This window comes from Pyxicephalus adspersus, chromosome 4 (assembly GCF_032062135.1).
Source record: "Pyxicephalus adspersus chromosome 4, UCB_Pads_2.0, whole genome shotgun sequence".
Lineage (NCBI taxonomy): Eukaryota > Metazoa > Chordata > Amphibia > Anura > Pyxicephalidae > Pyxicephalus > Pyxicephalus adspersus.
In genome coordinates, this window is record NC_092861.1 from 14,814,906 (window position 1) to 14,832,638 (window position 17,733).

Genomic DNA, 17,733 nt, shown 5'->3' on the forward strand with positions numbered 1-17,733 from the left:
TTTGTGGTTTGAACTCTGAATAAGACACAACAAACTCTTTTTGGCAAATGCCATACCTGTATTTTTGGCTTGTTTGTTATCATACATTGGCACACAAGTGTCTATACCTTATCAAAAAATGTGTCTAATCACCTTGTTATGCAGAAGGAATATTTATTGTGGTGTAGAAGAGGTGATTTATTGCTTGAGCACACCACATGACAAATGGTCGACACTTGCTAACACAATTCTGTTGCTTAATAGGCTGCGGAAGTTGTTAATAGTTGCCATATTATCCTAGTTCCTTCGCAAGCACTCCTGATGAAACTTCCCTAAAGCATTTTTAGAAGAACCCCCTGGTGTTTCTGTACTTGTGCTGAGGCCTCCAACAGTGTCTGTTTGTCTGATGTCAGAAGATCACCTCCTAAACATGATTTGTTATTCCATTTGAGAAGGAATTTTCAATTATTGATGAATATCATTTTCTCAAGAAGAAGCTATAATTTACCCTATACTCCATATAATCTGTGCATCTGTAATTGAAGCCCCTTGCTTACAGCAGGCCAATATCTTTTCAAAGCAGCAAGTAAGAAAAGGAAAGCAGTTATGGAATCTTTTATATATTCTAGATGAGCCATTCATGTTATATTGGCTACAAGTTTCCAATTACAGTGACTTGGGGGAAGACACACAATGATTTATGAGCTTTATCTTTATGATTGTAATCTTAACAAACACCAGATAGATCTATATTCTTATTAATAATGAACAATTTGGTTCAGTTGTTCAATGGAACATTCAATGGTTCAATGGAACAATGGTTTGGACATCATGGTTCAGCAACTTTATCACTAATCCTTGTGCTACACAGTACCGGCTCCATATTTTAGGGACTATGGGAAAAATTGCCAAGCCAGTCAATCAAGATCAAGAGTAGTGAGCAATTTTACCCTCTGCCAGGTCAGGCACTTCTGTTATCTATGAAATTCTAATATGTGTTATATATGACGCATTACCAGCTGTGTAAGTGCTATGTACTGTATGGTAGGCATGGGCACCAATATACTATTATACTGTGTTAGCATGTGCAAAACTAATGGAACAATTGGTTCCTCCTTGTTGGCCAAAGGGGTTTGCAGAAGTAACACACTAACTATATATATGCAATTATTTACTCATTTGAATGCAGTCAGTCAGATTGGTGGTGACCAATTCAGGTCAAGCCTACAAAGGTCTTACACTAATAAAGCTTCTAAATGTCATATTTGTGTACCGTAGTGCTCTGTCTTACTGTTTATTCATCCAACTGTCCATCTAGACCCCTCCAGTAATTCTCCTTTGGCTGGAACATGTAGAAAGAAAGCCACTGGGCTTACTGGTTAAGAACAATAGGGCACCCAATATGGGACATTATGTTGCTTGTTATGCAAATTCAATTAAAAGCATTATTCACACATTCACATGTGTACAAAGTTAGGGGGTGTTCATTAGGTAATCAAAGAGGGTCTGGCAACCTACCAAGGCATGGCTGGTATCTTTTACATAACCCCATTACTAGTAGCATCCCCTTCTCTGGGCAAAAGCGTTGTCAGAAAGCCCAATGGCCATCTGTATTTGGCACTGACGTTCTAGAAGGGTTGGCCTTCTGTTGTTGAGTGATATCCTCCCCGTTCTTTTTTCATGCTTGATAAAACTTTTCAGTGGACAAAAGTGCCTTCGCCAGGAGATAAAGCAGATAATTATTCACCTGACGGGTATTCTTTCTGCCGTCTTAGAACATCACACTTAAAAGAAGGTGAAACTTTCCTTTAATTATTTAGGTTGTTTAAAAAACAAATCAGTATTCACAGCTTTAAGCATATGCACGCAGAACATTAACAAAATTCCAGTTTATGGAAGCGACCTCTATTCATAGAGGTCAAAGCTGTGTTTAATTACTAGATAACAATGCTCAGCTCTGATATATTTTTTTCTCTTTTGAAGGATTAGCAAATCCCCCCCCCCCCACCCCAACTGTGTGCCAGCAAGGATCCAGTATTAGCATATTTCTGACTCCAGATAATATCCTGTCCCAAATCAATCTGTGCAGGAGGCCTTTATCAGATTCTGACCCATGTAAGATGCCTGCAAAATAAAGACATGAGAAGCCAGGACCTCGGTGTAAGTAAGGAACACAACAAGGAGATAATGATGGCCTCTGTCATTTGTATTGGCTGTAAATTATGAATTACATATCACTGTGAATCTTCCCAATATTTTATAAAATTTATCTTAGATGGACAGAAGTGTATTTCACTTGAAGGGGATGTATATTCTTTCCAAAGTTTTTTTTTCCAAGGGGACCTCGAACTAATACTCATTCACAAATAATTGTTGTGAAATGTAAATAGCTCAGCTAGATATGGGTTCATGATATCTGCTTCTTGCTTGTCAGTGCTGCAAAATGACTGTACTCTACCGCTCCATCTTATAATGCAAGCCTACGACTTACATTTCAATGCATTCCTGGTATAGTCAAAATCTTATCTCAAGGAGGCTACATAAATGCATCCAATTACAGGGATGCCCTTAGTGGTTTGGTTCCCCAATGCCACTTTTTTGACTTAAAGTGAACCATGAAGTGCCGTGGGAGGACTAGACATCCAATAGTCCCAGAATTCTATCTTCAATATGTTGGAAATATACAACAGTATTATTTTAGTGGCACACTTTACCATTTTTCTTACCTTTTCCTATTAAGAGGAAGAAAGGATAACCCACTATACCATTGAAATGTTTTTGACAAGTTTGAAAATCTCTAGTGACCAATCATCTTTTTGGGATGCAGATGATGTAGCCCTACATTCACATGGTGGCTGAATGTACTATGTCAACCAGCATTAATAACATAACTCTTTAATGCCTAGTGAAGTCCAGATGCAGCATGCAATGTTTAGATGGGCAGAATGCACCAGTAAATGTGGGAATTGTTTGGGGGTGATTGGTAGGTGCAGAAAATTCTTGCCAATTGGCATGCCATTAGGTTTCCCTAGAGTACCTAGCCTTCAAAAGCAGCTCTAAACTTTCATATCTGCTGACCCATGTAAAAGGCTATAAATATCTAATATCCATAAACCAACCAGAATTTGTTTGGCCCTTTGAGTCCATTACTTATCACCATCTAATGCTCAATGTTTTAACTGTCGTTATTTTTTAGCGTTCAATTGCCATCAAACAATACCACTGGTGATATGTTTCTGTCCATTTCTTTTATTAAGCTAATGCTGGCCCCTGGGAATAGCATTCATTGTTAGGTTTACACAATATTGCTTTTTGCCAGTTTACAATAAAGCTGTTTTGAGCATACAATTATCTATTTTGAGTATATACTGAGCGCTGCGAGGAAAGCTTCTGCCCAGATTTGTTTTTGACTACCAAAACGCATTGCGCCTGACAAAACACATTATCTTTCTCGCCGTCAAACTAACTGCGCTTTTGTTATGGAAATCCTTAAGTACTTTTGGTTCCAGGTTAAAAAGAAAACAGATGACTGCAGGTTGATTAACAAAAAAAGTCCCCGCTGTGATTTGTCTTACAAAGAGAGAATATCTCAGGCTGGCCGCGGGTTTATTACATGGTGCTAATACTCCCGAGGATAACGTCTCATTAGAAGTCCGCTGCCTCTTGTTTTGCTATTCAGAGTGGGGCTTGTACAAAGGCTTGTTGATAAAAAAAGGGTCCTGCACGCACAATGTAACTGGACGCAGTTATCCTCAGAGGAATTCATAATGTTTATTGGAATTGCTCATGTTCTATGTAAAAGCAACCATTTCTTTGTTAACTAACATGTCACTGTTAGAAAGATGTCAAAGGGCCTGGTGGCCAAGTGACTTTGTACATCAGCAAGCTATCTGCATTTGTGTTCCCAGCTCTGCCTAATGCTGCGGCACATGCAAAGATAAAATAATTCACTTTGTCTCTCCCTGTAAGAGAATGCAGTCACTATGGGGTCCCCAAAACCTGGGAACAGGAACCCTGTGTACAGGGACCATGACTGCAACTCTACATGACCCCTGGTATCCAACAATGCATTGTGCGTGCTTCTTTTGGAGTTTTTGTTGTGATAAATTATTTTAAACCTCAATGTACCTCGAAACCAAACCAAGGAAAGTGAGTAATACAATGTATTCACAACAGTAACATAGCAAATAAAAAATGACAAAACCCTTCTCCACTGTTCTGCAACAAAAGTTTTAATTCTGTATAATTGATTTGTTTTGGTGTAGAGTTTGGGTAGCTCTGACACTGATCCCTACACAAAATGGTCCTAGATTTTTGAGAAGATTGGTTCACAGGCAGGCAATTGCCAAACACACAATTACCTGTTCTTGGACACTCACTTTCATCCTTTCGGCAAGTGCGTTTATTAGTGGTTTACTTTATGTAGTTGGCTTTGGTTGCATTTTTTCATTTTTGGCTTATACTGGTTGCAATGTATCATGAACATCTGCTCCCCTGTACTCCAAATCACTGGTAAACCTTTTTTAAATGCTTTCAAAGGCTTAAAACTACTTAAAAAATATGCCATGTAGGCCTACGGAAGCTGTAGAGCAGCAGAACAGTCTGAGATGCTCCCTATTAATGATAAAACATATTTGGCTACTAATATTGCATCAACTTCCCATAGAAACATATGTGTAATATAAAGGTTATTGTACACCCATTGAGAGCTCCAAAGCCTATTTCAATGAACTTGGCCTGCAGATCATTACCTTATATATTCCTAGTTCTAGTTCTAAGTCTTACCAATCATTGGTGATTCAATGAAGCTCCAGGTATTGGTCTGAGGCACATAAGACTGCAGGACCCCCGCTGCTCTGCCTGCTTCATTCACTCCCCCAAACACATAGATCTTTCCTCCGCACACAGTGGCTGCCGCAGAGTGAACCGGTTTCGGAAGGGCTGCTACCGTCTCCCATTGGTTGATAATTGTATCATATCTAAAAAAAAAAAAAAAAGAAAATGGTGATTGTTAGAAACTGTTTGAATGATGGCACACAGTTCATATGCAGATATTGTAATGATTATCTTATACCAAAAACTTTTTTGGGTTGCAAACTGTTGTCAAAAGTCATTGAGTGTCTGCAAAATATTTTGTGGTTTGGAGCTCCAGAGGCTCTTCAATACACCATTGTAACCACCCAGCAGTCTCCTTCATACTATACAGTTCTTTCTTTTTCTTTTGCTGAAAGACAATCAAATATCCACCCCTTCCTAATATGAAATGTTGGGCCATAACAACCTGACATGAAGTGCCTGTGTTGTGAGTAGAAAAGCCTTAGCACTTATCTTTACAAAAGTTGACATTTGCAAACTGCAGGTGAGCAGGTATGAGGGCTCCAGGGGAAGGTGAGAAGCTACAAGATAAAAGTATTAGTTTGACAACGTGCCTATTGATCAGTTTTCAGGTTCTTCATTTCTGCTGTTGCTGTCACTAAGGTTTTTTTTCCATTGACTATAATTGAGAAACTGTACAAAGCTTTTGTTTTACTTTATTTGATATGAAGGCCCTAACTGAGCCCTGGCCATTTCTACCTTGTCAGTAGAAGATAACACATGGTGTCCCCAAGCTCCTAGGATACAATATTTGATTCCAAAGCCCCATAGCTGTTACTTTTATGTGGATTTACACTTTACTTCCTCACAAATGTACTAAATTTTGCAAAGCTGAAGAGGTATTTGTTGGAGATTATCAAAGTAACATATATAGTTTGATTTAGTCTTGTAACAAAAGATGGTTATCTTAATTTCTTACTGCACATCTTTTTCTTTAATCACAAATTGTCGATAAGAAAATTGCACCTCTGTGTGATTCTTGTCTCCTATTTCTACCTTCATGCTTTATTAACCATCGCTTGCACAATGGATTGAGCGTCCACATGAATGATTTTTATAGGTTGTTTAATACTGAATGAAAAAACTCCGGTGAGGCATTGGCTTTAAATATAACCGACAGGACTGAGAATTAAGATGACACAGGGAACTTATAACTATTGTCTGCATTGACCTGTCTGACACAAGGCAGCACTGGGAATGTGAAGATGACAATGCAAATGTGTATTCAGATTATACATGGAGATTGAGATAGAGATAATTTAATATTTTGAAAAAATGTTTTGATTTATCTTTTTTAGAAAACATCTATTGCCTATATAATAGAAATTCGTTATCATTTGTGCCATCAGAGGAGATATTGGAAGCAAAATCATAGCGAGTAATTATTTTTTATTTATTTTATATGAAAATGTATCTCAACTCATGAACAAAAATATAATATATTGCATTTTACCAGTCTTTAGATGTGGTGGCTGCATTAGTTTTCTTTTGTTATACCTTTTTCTTTTACCTATTAATCCTCCTAATGACATACATCCTGTCCTAGGCTGACAATGTTTGCTCATTGTACTGTATCTATGGGGGAGCAATGTTGTCACCCTAGGTGAAACGCCTCTCCTGTCCCATCATCTTTATTACATTGAGTGAAGTTTTCAATTAAAACACCTTAACCATATTTCTAAATAGTTTCTTAGCTTGTTTCTTTACGGGCTTCTTGTAGTTGCCAGCACATCATAATATAGTCTGGGAGGGGGCAGTGCTTTGAACCATCAATGTATTGCCGTCTCTTCACTATCATAAGCTGGGGAGGTCCTTGGTGTTGCTTTAGGTGAAATACAAAAACGAGAGATCAGATCCTGGCAGTTCAAGCACATAGAGATTTGAATGAAAAAAGTGGCTCAAAAATACCAGATGACCATTCAAGTAAAACTATAGGTAAGCAATAAAAAGTTTTGAGATGTCAGGTTTCTATTTGCAGAGGAGACAAGCGATATCCCTCTTGCAATAAAACAAACCTACCTGCATGTTGCAGTTTTTTATTTGTTGTACAATGAACACGTGTATGATCCTGGCCTAGCTGACTGTCGGGAATGAATGAACTCCTGTGCACATGCATGGGTGGTGTGTCATTCCATCCAAAGTGGCTGGAGATTCCGAACCGGAAAGAGGTGCGGGTGAATGTGCCGGTGCCAGTGATGGTGCAAGGAGAGATGAACTTAGTTTAAAGATTGCAAACAGCCTGGTAAGTTTATTTTTATTTAAAAGAGACATATCCTATGGTTTTCTGCTTGATCAAACTTTCTTATTTTTTAACTTTAGTTCTTCTTTAAGACACTTCACACAAAGTGCTGCCACCAGGGCTGCTATCTGAACTTGCATCCACGCTAAACTGCTACTATCTGGATTTGCAACTACACCTCCTTTGCCAGGCTGTACATTTAGATAAACCACGGAGGCCAAGAAATGGAGCAAAGCAGGGGACTTTATTCTGCAAATCAGTCCACAGCACCATTACAATTCTCCTGGTGCTCCAGTCCAATTTGTGGACTTGTTATGTTGCATACATACTTTAGTAGTGTTTTACCTTCTCCAATGGATCAGTGAAGGAAGCACCCCAACCTATCTACCATTCAGGTCTGTTAGCTACATTTTTTGCACCCTTACAGGTTCTCTTAAAGACAAAACTTGGATTATACCCATAGTCCTGCCTGTTCTTCCATGCACTGTTTACATGTTTACTTACTCAGAGTGCAATCACCTACTCAATATATTATTTGCTATGCCAAATGACTTGTTCAATCCAATCTATTCTAACGCCGGCAAGCCCAAACAAAGACGGTTTCTGAAATTAGCCAACGCACAGCATTCCCAGCACGTCTGCGCTCGGTCCACAGCCTCCACATGAACACATCTGACCTTTCCCTCTACCTCCTTGTAAATCAATGAGGCAGCTATCCAACAGCAACTATACAGGGATAAACTGTTATTTTACTTAAACATTTTATTCAGTGGAACTCATCAGATCTGTTAAAACAGTACAACATGATGTCTCTCTTATCCCTCTGTTAATTGGCTCGTCTAAGCCTGCTACATAAAAGGAGCCTTTGGTCGGGCTCGTGGGGTGAGCAGTACCTTCAAAATAATCAAGCTCCTATGCAGTGACTGAACCTTCCTCGTGTGAAGAATTGATAATGCTGCCTATTTAGAATGGAGTTCAAGAAGAACTGTAAGTCATAGCAACCAATCAGGTGCCACTTGTTATTTACCAAAATATCATATTCAGAAAGGGTTCCCATGGTCTGTGAATGTTGAGGGGAAATAATTCCCTCTGCTTGATATAAATCATTGTTGTTTGTTTTCCTAAAAGTCAAGCTGGAAAGTTAAATACATGGATGGAATACATATATGGAAGCCGTCTTACCTGCCAAAGGATTTGTATTTCTGTCCATCTGGTTCTGAGATTAACACAGAATTACCGCACATCATGGATATAGCACCGCATAGAACTACTAAACAGTATAGTCTGGCAGAATAGAACTGATTTTTTCTCTGCTGCAGTGAACTAGCACTTAGAGGTTTTGTCTATCCCCCAGCCTGTGACTGGACAGTTAATGTAGAAGCAGCAGACAAATGAAATCTGCTCTTTGTTACTCTGCTTTTTCTTCCTATCAACATAATGCTGTAAGCACATGATCACAGTGTTAGAACTGAATGGCTCCTTGTACTTCACCCTGTGTGTATTTTGTGCCTGTCTGGTGTTCATCTTTGTTCTGATTTTTACATGTTTAAAATACAGGGCATGGCAACAAATTAGGGTAAAAATTCCCCCTTTGCATATAATGGGCCTAATTTATTAAAGTTCTTCAAGGCTGGAAAAGAAACACTCTTGGGTGATCCAGCAAATCTGAAATGGTCCAGGATTGAAAACATTTGAAAACTTTTTAAAAATCCATTCCAGGTTTGCTGGATCACCCAGCTTCACTGTGGAAAGTGTATCCTCCCCAGCCATGGGGAGCTTTATTAAATCAGGCCCAATACCTTTACCATTTGGTCACTTGCAGACGTATTTGCTTGCATTGGCAAACCATGGATTCTCCTTAAGTTCTGGTTGTTCCATAACATCAATGTCTAGTGTTGTATACAGATACACATATGTCAGCTCTCATGACATCCTGCTTTTGTCTAAGCTCTGACCTAGCAGAGGTAAAGCTAGCCATAGCCCTAAAAGGGAGGCTGAACCTCGAGTTACATAAACTTGTAGTTTTCGATCACCTGAGTATCAATAGGGAATACAACTGGAATGAGGAAAATCAGCTACAAACTGCTATTTCTAGCTGGATCAAGGAGAGCCACGTTGGTTTGATCCACAAGGCTCCAACACATTTCCCAATTGAGAATTTTAGAATTTTTCCCTTTTAGAATCTATCGGCCAGAGGATCCAAAAATCAAGCATATGGTTGTGACCAACAATGGAGTAGCAAAGCACAATTACTTCAATGCACTACTAATATAGAAGCACAACATTGGGTTAAAACAAGCAAATACGGCTCCTTCTATGTATACATATATTGTTTTAAAGGGAACGTTAACTGGAAACTAGGCTACATTGGCTGACCTCCTTGTGAAAAAGTTGTTTTACTTGCCTATATATACGTAATATTGACAGCAGATGTGAGGACATATAGAAAGGACTTGTAACATTCTAATAGTAATGTTAAAAAGGAAAGGAGCAAAATTTAATCCCAAAGCCAAGGGCTGTGTGTAGTCCAAACCTTATCTGAAATCAGCTGCATCGTAATGAATTAGTGCTGAGACAGATATTATTTTATCTTTAGGGTTATTTATGATGGACTTCAGCAAAATTTGCTGGTCCAACCATGGTTGTGTCTAAACCATACAGGGCACCCTCCACCAAACCCACAGTTATTTTTCTTCCCACCAATCCCTGGCTGATCTTTCTTCCATCTCAGCCCCCATGGTTCTTCCCAAGTGGCAGTGCTCGAGTTTGGTGGTTAATCACCAGTTCTTATGATAAAGGGGGTAATGCCAACCACACCAGTCTCGAGCAGAGGAAAGACCACCTTGGGATCTCTGGAGAAGTGCGTATTAGTGGGTCAGCGGGTACTTGTAAAAGTCCGACATTGTCTTGACTGTTTATAGTTTTACTTTCAGATGCATTGTTTAGTTTGAAAAAAATATTACTGTAACTTGTTATTTGTATTACGTAATTCTCTAGGGATCTGGACCAGAAACTATCAAGATAAACGCTCTGTAGGCAAATGATTGCAAGATTGCAGCCGCTTCCAAGGCAGTACAAAGATCACTGATACGTCACTGGAGCGCTAAATTAGTTTTGCGGTCAATGACATTTGATTTGATTAGCTTGGTGACTGTAAAGATGTACGGTTAATACACTCTCGATGAAGATTTATCTTAGACGATGTCAGGAGTTCACTTGCATTTTTATCCCCTATTGCTTCTTAGATAATGTGGCAGCGATTCAAAAAGCTCTTGTAAAATGAGCTAGGGAGACAGCGGAAAATGATTACACTTTCTGCTGTCAAGTAGATCTGTATAATGGTCTGCTCTTTCAACTTGTACTTCCTGAAAGATGTCTTGCATATAGCAGTATTTCCATTGCTTAATTGTAGCCCCCCTTACTTCTAGAAAGGACGTTGTGCAAAGGCATCGCTCTTGCTCTGAAAATGGGGTTTATCGTTCTATATAGAGGAGTTCCATTGGTGCAAGGAAAGGCCGATTTTTACAACTGGAACAATGGTGTGCCAACACCATCAGCCTCCCTTTATCCCTTAGAATCAATCAATTGGGGTCCAGATGATTTAAAGCCCAACTAAAGGCAGATATAACAGTCACATAATAATGAAACTCTGAGTGCATAAAGTTGAACACTTTAGATGGAGATAAAATAATCCCTATTGAGAAAAACAACCAATAATCCGCAAGAAAAAGGCCTCATCATCATCAAGGTGCGCTATAAATATCATTGACATCATTTATGAATATGTCCAGTTTGTATAAGCTTACCCACCTTATAGCCACAAATTTTGGAAAAAGCTCTAGATTTAACCATCCATGCAGAAGCCAGAGATCTTAAATGCAAATCTGAGTCTTTCCCCTCTTGGCCTGTATAGAAATGTAGATACTTATCAAATCAAGGCTAATTTGCAACAAAAATCTGGTCCTATAAAATGTTCTAAGAGTAAAAAACTAAGCTAAAGAGCACAGGACCAATGGAAGTTTTGTTATTCAGATCATTTACAAAACTGCCAAACAAACCATCACAATTCTGCACACATCCGGCGTAACCGTCAATTTAACCTTAGCGGAATTGTTTTCAGTGATGCATCAGTGAATTAGGCTGCAGCCATTTTCTACAATTGATTGGTATACTATAGTGCTGTGTGCATGCCATGAAATCTTTAAAGGAAAACTCCACTGTTGCAGTATTTTTCCACCTATTTTCTGGAGTTTCGATGATCTTTCCTAAAAAATGCTAAAATCCAAAATAGGTATAATAGGTAAATGTATTATTAATAAACAGAATTTATATAGCCCCAACATATTATGCAGCGCTGTACATTAAATAGGGGTTGCAAATGACAGACTAATACAGACAGTGACATAGGAGGGGAGGACCCAGCCCTGAAGAGCTTACATTCTAGGAAGTGGGGAGTAACACATAATAGGAGGGGAGATATGTAGTGGTGGGAAGTAGTGACTGTTTTAAGAGATTTAAGAAGATGGGTAGACAAGTTTGAAAAGATGGGTTTTGAGCACTCTTTTAAATAATCAGAAACTAGAAGCAAGCCGAAAGGGATGAGGAGACCATTCCAGAAAGTTGGGGAGCCTCTAGAAAAGTCTTGGAGCCGTACTTTTGATGAGGTTATGAGTGAGGAAGTCATTAGTAGGTCATTGAAGGAGAGAAGAGAGCGACTGGGGGAGTATTTTATTACCAGGTCAGAGAGGTAAGTGGGACAAGAACTCTGGAGGGATTTGAAGGCAAAGCACAGAAGCTTGAATTTTATTCTAAGGTGAAATGGAAGCCAATGAAGAGAACTACAAAGAGATGCAGCAGAAGACAAGTGGGGGGAAGGATGGATGAGTCTGGCTTCATAATATATAAAATAGTATATTACAGGGACGTAACATATCAGTGTGAAGACGTGAATGTAAATGACATAATATTTCATTCTATTCTTTTCTGTTTAGCCAGAAAGAAGTATAAAAAAATGATAGCCCATTTAGAAATAAAATACCAAAAATAGTCACCATTAATCAAGGGATTTCCCCAAATGTTTTTGTTTATTTATATATATATATATATATATATATATATATATATATATATACTGTATATGCATACACTGACACATACATATATGCATTTATTTACTTAATAATGAATACGGAGCTGCATTATATGTTTTTTTAATCAGCACAGTTTAACTTGAACACAGGGAGCAGCACACAATATAATCTTACATATAACCAGTTTCTTTATAACTCACAGATATAAAAAATAAGCCCTAAGCAGTTATCAAAACTCCCAAACCATTATTGATTTATCGAGACAATGGAGGTATCACTTAAACTGCAATTTTCTTAAAATGCCAGGAAACAGCAACAAAGCATTGAGATTCCTTTTATTTAGGGTCAAGGAAACACACAAAACCCTGTTTTTTTCCGCCCAACCTCTGAACAAAAGCCTCCGCTGGCATGGTATTGATCTGTGCATTAATGGTTGGTATAAGTGGCACAAGGCAAGATGAAAACTGACCCACTAATCGATTTGTTGAGTGAAAAGTTCCTGTGGCTCCAGATGGGTATTTTTTTTTTTTTTGTTCTAGTCAATGTGACAATAAGATTTATTGTGATATATTATTTGCAGAGTGTGCTATCAATATTTGTTTCTAGTTTGGTTAAAGTGACATTAGGATGTAAGCTAGGGCATGGGGTGCTGAGAAGGTAGAGGGTCCAAAAAGCTGGCACTACCCTACTTCTGTTTTACAGTTCAATACTCCTCTACATTTTTCCAGCAATATAGTATACAACACTCCATACATCAGCATATTTTTTATTAATTTTATTGTGGAAAATTTTAGAAAATAACCCACACAACCCCAATTAATGTCTATATAACCACTTGTAACCACCATAAGGTGGCCAGTAAATGGTAACCACAATGTGACTTTCGATGAGGACTACAACTATGTAATTAAGTAGATTCATGCTCCGGTCCTCACTGCCTTTTTTGATAGATGTGGTAGCTATTTCACAGAATTCTCTCTCAAGCTGTAAACCTTCGGGAACCCAGAACATGTTGCCCTGCAGGAAGACTCGGTGCGGTAGTAGTGCTGCAAGTATGAACAATTGTTCTTTGGCACGATCCAGCACAAGGTCAAGCTGCCTGCTAGAAGCAAATTGTATAGCATAGTTTAAGCTGGACAGGCAAGCATTTATTTATTGTGTATTTAATTATTTTGCTCCTGGTACATTTGATATGTTACTTGTTTCCCCAATTATCCCATTTGGCTGGAAATTGTATGTTTCTTGTTTTCCCACCCACAGTTAATTGTTTAATGGTTCACTTGACCAAGAGTGAAAATGTCTCCCTTAGCACATCTTACAGTGTGTGGATTGTCTTTCGCCCCCCGAAAAGGTTGTGAACGAAGGTGCTTGTAACATACACCAGAGAGCCACAGATGGGAAAACAGTCAAATGCAGTAAATTGTTTTTAACAAAATAAGGAGCTCTGAACAGTATGAAGGGATTTGGGATATGATTTTTGCTCAGGCTGTTTTTTTTTCCATGGGACCAAAAACCAAATTGACCGGACAATCCATTGCCATATTGTAAAGCAATTTCCAGCTTCTATTTTGCCAGAGCTCTTGTAATATCCATTGGAAAAAGAAGACACGCAACTGCCTGCAAATCCCATTACAGTAGTAGAGGGAAATACAAAGACATTTTTTTCTTTGCAGAAACAAACCCAGCTTCCTTCTATCCACCCAGGGCCACATTCAATAATACACATCAACAGTTTAAGGCTAGCTAATGAGTCCTATTGCAGCGGCATTAGCACTCTGTTTTGTGCATAATGTCTTGATTGTTTCTGCAAAATTGAAAATCCACACATCAGAGACGGAATGTTGGGGATGGAATTCTCATAAGCACTGATGTGATCCCTAGTTAAATATAATTACTGATTTGAGACAGGCATCAACTGCTCCTTTGAAGGATGAGATTGACAAACCAATATTAACCACTTACAGTGGAAGCCAAAGATGTGCTAGAAAAATATAGGTTAATAGTGAAATTGCCCAAAACAGAAAAAAAATACTTTACATAAAAATAAAAAAACAATACAAAAATACAGTGGCCGTGGGAACTGAAATGCAGATGAACTCTTAATAGAGAAACTCCATTGAGAGTTCATCTGCAATTCCACTGTGATCCCTGGCACTAGATGTTAGTTAACCTCTAGTGACCCGGGATCGCAGTTGATTCTCAGGGCTGAGAACATTCTTGCAGCCCTGGGAATCCTGTTTGCGATCCCCAGCACTAGAGGAAAATGGGGGCAAGTCTCCACAAAAGCTTTCCTCGACCAATCAGAGAGCACTAGAGGTTTTGAATGGGGAGACTTGTCCCCATTTAACCTCTAATGCCGGGGATTGCACACTGAGCAGCCGGTGCTGCATTCATTGATCAGCACAGCCCGCAATCTTTTTTTTAAATTCAATTTTGTTCGTTGAATTTATACAAGCCGTTTTCGCTTACAAATTCAGTACGCGAGAATGGCCAAATTTGCCGCGAGATCGAGTTTTAAAAACTTGCTTGCTCATCACTAGTAATTACATTCACTTCTCAGCAAAGAGTAACTAAGAGATCATAAGCACCCATTAAATGGGAGTTACAGTAGCTTTCCTAAGTTTGCCTAAAAATGCTTTGAGTTTGGGACTTCCTTCACAAGAAATACCCTGTCTCAAGTAGTTACCTAATCTTGTAATCGAGTCTTGCAAATCATACGGTAGAATAGGAGGAGGTGGAATTCTTCAAGGGCTTCTACTATCTCCATAGCTATTGGTCTCAGCTTTCAGGAGTCCACATAGCATCCTCCGGAGCAACACTACCACAAATGGTTCCAGTGCTACACAATTCCAGTTCTTTGATTTTAGCAGGAATCACTTTACAACCACAGGGTCTCTACCCACACGGCCTTGACAAAGGATCATACCCTCTAGACCCAGAGGTCTCTTAAAGGAAACACATGCTCCTCGCAGAGTAACCAACTCCTTCACAAGGACCTGCTACCCAAATGGTAAGGACCATTCTAGAACAATGCTCCTTTTTTTAAAGCCTGGTCAAATCCACTGATGCCAATAGCCTCATGAGATCAGGAAATTTTTCTCCTACTAGAGCAAATTGAACCAAGTTTTATAAGGTTTTTTTGCCTTCCCCTGGATCAAGAGAGGTTGTTTCTGGGCACAATGTTCTAAAGGATGCCTTATAAAAATACAAAACAAAGACTATTCATCAAGGCTGTCATGCAACATGTCTTTCCTCTGATATGAATAATTAGATAGATAGGCAGTAGATAGCGCTGTGCAATTAGAATAGGATTTTCTGTGGTATTTTTGCCCTTACAGTACAGTTTATAATCTGGGCATTTAACATCTTTTTTTTTCCTATGTACAAAGATTTGTTATATACTGTATTTTCCAGATGAGAGTTATTTTTGCAGTGTTGGGTAGACTAAATTATTTATTTTAAAAAATGATTTATTTTAATTGTTACAGACGGACCAGCACTGTGGGGAAAATAATGAGAGTTTGATAAGACGCCTTTTCTTTGTCAGCGGCTCAGAGCTCATCTTATTTTTATAACTGGTCTTCTGCACACGAGCCGATTAATGAAGCAGAATATTCAGTTTAAATCATTCGCTGCCCTACACATCATATTGCATCATCTTCAATGCTTACTGTGTCACTGTTAGTTTATTTTTCCATTTACTTAATAATTTACCCCTTACCCTGAGGTTGCTGGGGTTGAGTTCTCATGTGTGAGTTTAATTTTGCTCAACGTCTCAAGTTAAAAGTGTAACACAGACATACGCTATTATGTTAAATCCAAACTATACTAAAGCTGATTGATTAGCACAACAGCCAGGCACCTAAAATTTCAAAATGGGTCAGCCCACATCTTTATCTCAGGGTAAGTCTTCTTTAAAGGCAATAGACCGGCATCATATCAGTTTATGAATAAGTGTTTTTTGCTTAGAGTTTGTTTTAATATTTACTTGGGGGGAATTTACAATAGCAAAAGTCCAGGTCACTTCTATGTTGTCAGGCCACTACTAGAGTGCAGCTTTCAATTCGGATTATGGTAAAATCTTTAGGTGTCTTAAAGGACATTTATCCATTGAAATCTGCACCTTCATGGACCTGCAACTAATTATACGCTCTGCTTCATACAAAACTGTGGAAAACAGGCAAAAGGGGTAGGTCCAAGAAACAGATTTGATTTTAGCTTTGCTGTAATTTTACAGTATATACCAACCATTCTCAACCACAGGTCCTTAAGTTGTTGCTGATTACCTTTCATTAGCTGATGCCTACTTGGGTCCAACACCACTTGGCAGAACCAGTGAAATGATGCCAATTATCTTTTAAGTTATCTGTAACGGTGGAATAATGAAATACCCCTTGGTTCCATCCATGGCCACTAGTGTGAGTGGAATTCTTCTCACTGACCCCCAATTTTACTTTTTGCAGGGGTTCCAAAAAACCTAAGAAGGGTTTCTCTGTGTTGGGAAATACATGACTACACAAACCTGGGTCATTCTAACTGTAATTAAAATAAGATCCATGATCAGATATATGTAGCCTAGTTATAGGCAAATCCCACATTTTTCTGTAAAGGTGATCTTTTTTATTTTCTTTTATACCGGTACTTTAACTTCACATTTGGCCAAAAGGGAGAGAGGACACAGCAAGGCTTGTATATAAATATTTTTGACATGATGTTTCCAATTCTATATATTAGTTCTCTATATGGTCACTATGAATAATCCATGTTTATAACATTTACTTAAAATATATGCAAGATTTATAAAGTTCCTACAGTGTCTGCAAGTAAAATAACCGCACCGAGTATAACTGGTACACGATGTTCCAAACATATAACTAGTTTTCACAAAATTAGTTTTCACCTTCAGAACCAAAAGCTGACTAAGTCTTGGGAAGGTGGAAAATTCAGCAGTACATCCAAAGTAAATGAAGGCCAAGAACAAGATGGCTGACAAGGGGGCTCTCTACACGGCAGAGATGCTGGAAGTGGTACAAACTCTTGACCTGCATCCTATTAAGCGCACATTTAAAAGAAAATGAATGTCGCAGATTGTGTTTTTCTCCTTGACGGATGGCCGTCCAAGCCTTTTATTACTGCATGTTTGCTTTAGGCTGGCTCATTGTGATATTCACGAGCGAGCAGGGCCAGGGAACTGAAGCAGCTCGAGCCAAGCTCTGCATGGGTAAGAGCCAGGCCGGAGCTGTGCTGGAATCCTGGCCGCTAGGTGTCACCTGCTTCTTGCAGCGATGAGCAATGTCAATGGGACAACCAGAGGCTGTTTGATTTACCTAGAATGAGATTTCACTCATGATGGGGCACAGCTGTCAGGACACAATTGGCAATTGTTTTAACAAAAAAACCTCATGATGGTCTTCAAAAAAGAACTAAGCAGTATAATTGTTAGCAAACACATTTTCCTTTTTTGTCAGCCAAAGACGTGCCACTTTTATTTGAAAAAATGTATTGATTACATTTACTGTTACATAATGTCAGCAATGTAAATGACAAGTC

General features: G+C 38.7%; 1 protein-coding gene across 5 annotated transcripts in view; it reads right to left on the minus strand.

Moving 5' to 3' along the window:
• The window catches only part of KLHL29 (kelch like family member 29), a 642,275-nt gene that overhangs the window by 37,865 nt on the left and 586,677 nt on the right, over nt 1-17,733 (minus strand). For all 5 annotated transcript variants that reach the window (XM_072407482.1, XM_072407479.1, XM_072407480.1 and 2 more), the window contains one exon: nt 4,765-4,958. In XM_072407482.1, coding sequence (XP_072263583.1) covers nt 4,765-4,958 — 194 coding nt within the window. The remainder of the gene's footprint in view (nt 1-4,764; nt 4,959-17,733) is intronic.